We start from the raw sequence: 7575 nt of genomic DNA, 5'->3' as shown, positions 1-7575 counted from the left end.
AGAGGAGGAGAGGGAAGGAGGGAGGGAAGGAGGGAGGGAGGGAGGGAGGGGGGGGAGGGAGGGAGGGAGGGAAGGAGGGAGGGAGGGAGGGAGGGAGGGAGGAGGGAGGGAGGGGAGGGAAGGAGGGGAAGGAGGAAGGAGGGAAGGAGGAAGGAGGGAGGGGGAGGAGGGAGGGAGGGGGAGGGAGGGAGGGAGGGAGGGAGGGAGGGAGGGAGGGAGGGAGGGGAGGGAGGGAGGGAAGGAGGGAAGGGGAAGGAGGGAGGGAAGGAAGGGAGGGAGGGAGGGAAGGAGGGAAGGAGGGAGGGAGGAGGGAGGGAGGGGGGGAGGGAGGGAAGGAGGAGTCTTCATCCAAGCCAGTGTGTTTGCTGGGTGTGGAGGTGTCGTCAGTAGGTTGGTGTGGAGGAAGTCGAGAGCAGCAGGTGCCGGGCCCAGGCTGGAGGTGAGGCCCAGTGTGGGGTCTGGGCGAGGGTCTCACAGGAGGAGGCACGGGCAGCCGCTGGATTCCCGCTTGGTGGGCTTGGGCTGGGGGCTCGGCGGGCTCTCCAGCTCCTGGAACTTCCTGCGGCAGGAAATACAACGTCAGTGAAACCCGGTATTAGAGTAGAGTCATTGGCACCAAAACAAGGCCCATGGTCCACCTCTCCCATGGAGGTGTGTGCGTATGTGTGTGTGTACGCGTGTGTGTGTGTGTACGTGTGTATGTACGCGTGTGTGTGTGTGTACGTGTGTGTGTGTGTACGTGTGTGTGTGTGTACGTGTGCATGTACGTGTGTGTGTACGTGTGCTGTGTGTATGTGTACGTGTGTGTGTATGTGTGTACGTGTGTGTGTGTATGTGTACGTGTGTGTGTGTGTACGTGTGTATGTGCGTGTGTTTAGATGTGTATATGTGTGTACGTGTGTATATGTGTGTGTGCATGTGTGTGTGTATGTACGCGTGTGTGTATGTACGCGTGTAAGTACGTGTACGTGTGTATACATTTGCGTGTACACAGATGTATGTGCGCGTGTGCGTGCGTGTTTTTTCTCCGGGAGCTCCAATTTCCTCCCACATTCCAAAGGCGTGAAGGCTTGGTAATGATTATAAACTGTCCCTAGTGTGTGTGGGATTGTGTTGGTGTGCGGGGATCACTAGTCGGTGCGGACTCGGTGGGCCGAAGGGCCTGTTTCCATGCCGTCTCTCTAAACTAAACTAAAAGTGGCGTACTGACTGACTGAAGGAAGGCTGGCTACAGAACTCACTGTATCATCAATAAGGACTGTATTATAGTAATTTGATGATTTGGTATTATGGCGGAACACATGCTGCCACGGTTTGGGGTTTTTAAATATTATTTGGTATCGTAACTGAATAAATTATTTTTGATTTTTTTTTTCAAATAACTCACCGTATAGCCCGCACCAGATTGTGAAACGCATTGTCTACATTCAACCGGATTTTTGCCGATGCTTCCAGGTAGGTGACTCTGAGCTGCCCGGCAAGATTGTCAGATTCCTCTTTTGTCACCTGCAAAACAAAACCGTTACTTAATCAGAAATGAGGTGCAGGAGTAGAGGCCATTCGGCCCTTAGAGCCAGCACCGCCATTCAATATGGTCATGGCTGATCATCCAAAACCAGTACCCCGTTCCTGCTTTCTCCCCCATAGCCCTTGATTCCGTTATCCCGAAGATCTAAATCTAACTCTCTCTTGAAAACATCCAGTGAATCAGCCTCCACTGCCTACTGTGACAGAGAATTCCACAGATTCACAACTCTCTGGATGAAAAAGTCCTAAATGGCCTACCCCTTATTCTTAAACTGTGAACCCTGGTTCTGGACTCCAACAGCAGGTACATTTTCCTGCATCTAGCCTATCCAATTCCTTAAGAATGTTATATGTTTCTATACGATCCATCCTAAATTCCAATGAATACAAGCCCAGCCGACCCATTCTTTCATCATATGTAGGTCCCGCCATCCCGGGAATTAACCTGGTGAACCTACGCTGCACTCCCTCAATAGCAAGAGTGTCCTTCCTCAAATGAGGAGAGAAAAACTGCACACAATACTCCAGGTGTGGTCTCACCAGGACCCTGTACAACTGCATTAGGACCTCCTTGCGCCTAAACTCGAATCCTATTGCTATGAAATCCAACTAGGCTTTCTTCACTGCCTGCTGTACCTGCATGCTTACTTTCAGTGACTGATGTACAAGGACACACGGGTCTCGTTGCACCTCCCCTTCTCCTAATCTGACACCATTCAGACACCAATCCGCCTTCTTGTTCTTGCCACCAAAGTGCGGGCAAGTCCTCTGTATCGCTCCTTTCCATGATGTGAATTGGATACGAGGCGATTGATGAATTAGGGGAACACTATATGCATTGTGCGGGCTGAAACCGTTTGATTGGGAACTAGAACACCATTTAAAAGTCATAGATGCGCCCCGACTTACGTCAGGGTTACCTCCCGCGGAGCCTTGCGTACGTTGGAAACGGATGTGCTGCTGTGCATGCGAACACAGAGTGGGAGCTCCAACGTGGGGACCACGAGTGTAGCTCCATCGTGGGACCATGGAGGATATTTTAGGCAGACTATGGAGGGGGAGCTCTGAAGTGGAGACCACAACTGTAGCTCCATGGTGGGACCATGGAGGATATTTTAGGCAGACTATGGAGGGGGAGCTCCGACGTGGAGACCACAGGTTGTAGCTCCATGGTGGGACCATGGAGGATATTTTAGGCAGACTATGGAGGGGGAGCTCTGAAGTGGATACCACGACTGTAGCTCCATCGTGGGACCATGGAGGATATTTTAGGCAGACTATGGAGGGGGAGCTCTGAAGTGGATACCACGACTGTAGATCCATCGTGGGACCATGGAGGATATTTGAGGCAGAGACTATGGAGGGGGGGGGGGGTGGGGAGCTCCGATGCAGAGACCACGACTGCAGCTCCATGGTGGGACCATGCAGGATATTTGAGGCAGTGACTATAGAAGGGGAGCTCCGACGTGGAGACCACAGGTTGTAGCTCCATGGTGGGACCATGGAGGATATTCGAGGCAGAGACTATGGTGTGGGGGAGGGGGGGGGGGGGGGGGGGGAGACCACTAAAGCATCAGTGGTCTGAGAGAATTGCTTACATAAGTCACCTATTACGCAAGTCGGGGAGGCCCTGTACTTTCAGAGACTGACAAGCGGTAAAAAAAAGCCATCTTGGAGAAAAAATACATGGGGAAAAAAATAAATGTTGAACCGCCCGACCCCCCCCCCCCCCACCCCAGGCGAGGAGACTGACCTGTCTCTGGTGCTCGAGATCCGCCTTGTTCCCAATGAGGATCATCGGAAACTCGTCCCTGTCCTTCACGCGCAAAATCTGCCGGTGAAACTTGCTGATCTCGTCAAAACTGTAACGCCAACGGGAGAGGGGGAAAATAATTCAAGAGTTCAAGAGAGTTTGTTGTCATGTGTCCCTGATAGGACAATGAAATTCTTGCTTTGCTTCAGCACAACAGGACATAGTAGGCATGAATACAGAACAGATCAGTGTATCCATATACCATTATATAAATATATACACACATGAATAAATAAACTGATAAAGTGCAAATAAACAGATAATGAGCTATTAATGTTCAGAGTTTTGTTTGAGTTGAGTTTAATAGCCTGATGGCTGTGGGGAAGGAGCTATTCCTGAACCTGGACGTTGCAGTCTTCAGGCTCTTGTACCTTCTATCTGAAGGCAGTGGGGAGATAAGTGTGTGGCCAGGATGGTGTGGGTCCTTTAATGATGCTGCCGGCCTTTTTGAGGCAGCGACTGCGATAGATCCCCTCGATGGAAGGGAGGTCAGAGCCGATGATGGACTGGGCAGTGTTTACAACTTTTTGTAGTCATTTCCTCTCCAGGGAGCTCAAATTGCCGAACCAAGCCACGATGCAACCGGCCAGCATGCTCTCTACTGTGCACCTGTAGATGTTAGAGAGAGTCCTCCTTGACAAACCGACATTGACATAAATCATTCCTTTATGGGGGTGGCACGGTGGCGTTGCTGTCCCTCAGCACCAGAGATGCGGGTTCGATCCCGACAACGGGCGCTGTCTTCGCAGAGTTTGCGTGTGTCTTCTCCGAGATCTTCGGCTTCCTCCCACACTCCGTAGACGTGCAGGTTTGTCGGTTAATTGGTTTGGTACAAATGTAAAAATATGTCGCTAGTGTGTGTGTGTGTGTGTGTGTGTGTGTGTGTGTGTGTGTGTGTGTGTGTGTGTGTGTGTGGTGTGTGTGTGTGTGTGTGTGTGTGTGTGCGTGTGTGTGTGTGAATGTGTGCGTGTGTGTGTGTGTGTGTGTGTGTGTGTGTGTGTGTGTGTGTGTGTGTGTGAGTGTGTGTGTTGTGTGAATGTGTGTGTGTGTGTGAATATGTGAATGTGTGCGTGAATGTGTGTGAATGTGTGTGTGTGTGTGAATGTGTGTGTGTGTGAATGTGTGTGTGTGTGTGTGTGTGTGTGTGTGTGTGTGTGTGTGAATGTGTGTGTGTGTGTGTGTGAATGTGTGTGTGTGTGTGTGTGAATGTGTGTGTGTGTGAGAATGTGTGTGTGTGTGAATGTGTGTGAATGTGTGTGTGTGTGTGTGTGTGTGTGTGTGTGTGAAGGTGTGTGTGTGTGTGTGTGTGTGTGTGTGTGTGTGTGTGTGTGTGTGTGTGTGTGTGTGTGTGTGTGTGTGTGGTGTGAGTGTGTGTGTGTGTGTGTGTGTGTGGGTGTGTGTGGGTGGTGTGTGTGTGTGTGTGTGTGTGTGTGTGTGTGTGTGTGTGTGTGTGTGTGTGTGTGTGTGTGTGTGTGTGTAGGATAGTGTCAGTGTGCGGGGATCGCTGGTCGGCGCGGACCCAGTGGGCCCAAGGGCCTGTTTCTGTGCTGTGTCTCTAAACTAAACTAAACTTAAGGTCACCCTTGGAACAGGGGTTGCCAGGAGGTCACCTTACCTTCCCCGATCGTTGATGGCAAAGACCAGGAGGAACCCTTCCCCCGACCGCATGTACTGTTCCCTCATGGCCCCAAACTCCTCTTGGCCAGCCGTGTCCAAAACTGGAAGAGAATAGATGGAGAAATATCGGTGAGAATACGGATCAATGGCGGTGCGTACATGCGGGGAGGGTGGGTGGTATATGGATCGAGGGTATATGGGGCAAGTGTGGTACATGGATTGAGTTTGGTATGTTTTCTGGTTCGAGGGTGGTGGGTATATCAGTTCAGTTCAGAGGGAGTGCAGCGTAGGTTTACAAGCTTAATTCCCGGGATGGCGGGACTGTCATATGCTGAGAGAATAGAGCGGCTGGGCCTGTACACTCTGGAGTTTCGAAGGATGAGAGGGAATCTTATTGAAACATATAAGATTGTTCAGGATTTGGACACGCTAGAGGCAGGAAACATGTTCCCGATGTTGGGGGAGTCCAGAACCAGGGGCCACAGTTTAAGAATATTGGGTAAGCCATTTAGAACGGAGAAGAGGAAACACTTTTTCACACAGAGAATTGTGAGTCTGTGGAATTCTCTGCCTCAGAGTGCGGTGGAGGCTTTCAAGAGAGAGCTAGATAGGGCTCTTAAAAATAGCAGTCAGGGGAGATGGCAGGAACGGGGTACTGATTGGGGATGATCAGCCATGATCACATTGAATGGCGGTGCTGGCTCGAAGGGCCGAATGGCCTACTCCTGCACCTATTGTCTATTTATTGTCACATGTACAGAGGTATATACAGTGAAAAGCTTTTGTTGCGTGCTAACCAGTCAGCAGAAAGACAATACATGATTAATAACCACAGTGTACAGATACATGATAAGGGAATAACGTTTAGTGCAAGGTAAAGCCAGCAAAGTCCGATCAAGCATAGCCCGAGGGTCACCAATGAGGTAGATAGTATTTCAACACTGCTCTCTGGTTGCGATAGGATGGTTCAGTTGCCTGATAACAGCCGGGATGAAACTGTCCCTGAATCTGGAGGTGTGCGTTTTCACACTTCTGTACCTCTTGCCCGAGGGGAGAAGAGGGAGTGGCTGGGGGTGAGACTGGTCCTTGATTATGCTGCTGACCTTGCCGAGGCAGCGTGAGGTGGAGATAGAGTCAGTGGATGGGTGGTTGGTTTGAGTGATGGTCTGGGCTGCGTACACAATTCGCTGCAATTTCTTATGGTCCTGGATGGAGCTGTTCCCAAACCAAGTTACATGGGGCAAGGAGTGTGTATATGGGGCAGGGGGGGTGTGTATATGGGGCAAGGGGGGGGTGTATATGGGGCAGGGGGGGGGGGTATATGGGGGCAAGGGGGGTGTGTATATGGGGGCAAGGGGGGGGGTGTATATGGGGGGGGGGTGTATATGGGGCAAGGAGGGTGTATATGGGGCAATATGGGGGGGGGGGTGTATATGGGGCAAGGGGGGGTGTATATGGGGCAAGGGGGTGTGTATATGGGGCAAGGGGGGGTGTGTATATGGGGCAAAGGGGGGGGGGTGTATATGGGGCAAGGGGGGGTGTATATGGGGAAGGGGGGTGTATATAGGGGCAAGGGGGGGGGGTATATGGGGCAGGGGGGTGTGATATATGGGGCAAGGGGGGGTGTGTATATATGGGGCAAGGGGGGTGTATATGGGACAAGGGGGGGGTGTATATGGGGCAAGGGGATGTGTATATGGGGCAAGGGGGGTGTATATGGGGCAAGGGGGGTGTATATGGGGCAAAGGGGGGTGTGTATATGGGGCAAGGGGGGTGTGTATATGGGGCAAGGGGGGTGTGTATATGGGGCAAAGGGGGGGTATATGGGGGACAAGGGGGGGGGGTGTATATGGGGCAAGGGGGGGTGTGTATATGGGGCAAGGGGGGTGTGTATATGGGGCAAGGGGGGGGTGTATATGGGGCAAGGGGGGGGGGGGGGCATGGGGCAAGGGGGGGGGGGTATATGGGGCAAGGGGGGGGGGGGGTGTATATGGGGCAAGCAGCCAGAGAACAGACTGAGGACTGTGGATGGCTCTCTTGCAATCACGTATCGTCTTTCCGCAGACTGGATAGCACGCTACAAAAAAGCTTTTCACTGTACCTCGGCCCACGTAACAATAAACTAAATGATGACATGGTCGATCTGAGAGTACTCAGACTCTCGTCCTCACAACATGAACACGTGGAAACTATATAAATATTCACAACTCACAAAATTCTATGTTCATCTGGATTTTACATTCTGGCATAATTGAAGATGGAAATTGGCTCCACAGCGGAAATAGTGGATCTTTACATGTGAACTACCAAAAACCCATGGCGTCTGTATGAATCTTTAAGTCCCGCACATCCACAGGACTGGTCCGGGATGATCACTAGTAGCCGAGAGAGCGGGAAATAGGGAAATAGAATTTGGTCTCATTCTGATCTCCATTTATTTTCCAGCAGGACAAATATTTCTCAAAGGGGTTAGGGGCCGAGGTAGTCACCCCTCTGTGTCACTGTCTGAAGAAGGGTCTCTACCCAAAACGTCACCCATCCCTTCTCTCCAGAGGTGCTGCGGAGTTACTCCAGCATTTTGCGTCTATCTTCGGTTTAAACCAGCATCCGATTCAGAT

The 7575-nt window shown here is 51.5% G+C and overlaps 1 protein-coding gene across 1 annotated transcript in view; it reads right to left on the bottom strand.

The window, feature by feature from the left end:
• Positions 1 to 296: 296 nt before the first annotated feature.
• The window catches only part of LOC129694103 (ras-related protein R-Ras2-like), a 35991-nt gene continuing 28712 nt past the window's right edge, over positions 297 to 7575 (bottom strand). Inside the window, exons 3-6 of the mRNA XM_055630829.1 lie at positions 4956 to 5058; positions 3281 to 3389; positions 1388 to 1506; positions 297 to 559 (exon numbers count right to left, since the gene is read on the bottom strand). Of these exons, the coding sequence (XP_055486804.1) occupies positions 472 to 559; positions 1388 to 1506; positions 3281 to 3389; positions 4956 to 5058 (419 nt within the window). The 3' untranslated portion in view covers positions 297 to 471. The remainder of the gene's footprint in view (positions 560 to 1387; positions 1507 to 3280; positions 3390 to 4955; positions 5059 to 7575) is intronic.

Source organism: Leucoraja erinacea, unplaced genomic scaffold (genome assembly GCF_028641065.1).
Source record: "Leucoraja erinacea ecotype New England unplaced genomic scaffold, Leri_hhj_1 Leri_542S, whole genome shotgun sequence".
In the NCBI taxonomy this organism is placed as follows: Eukaryota; Metazoa; Chordata; class Chondrichthyes; order Rajiformes; family Rajidae; genus Leucoraja; species Leucoraja erinaceus.
This window is presented reverse-complemented; position numbering and strand designations above follow the sequence as displayed.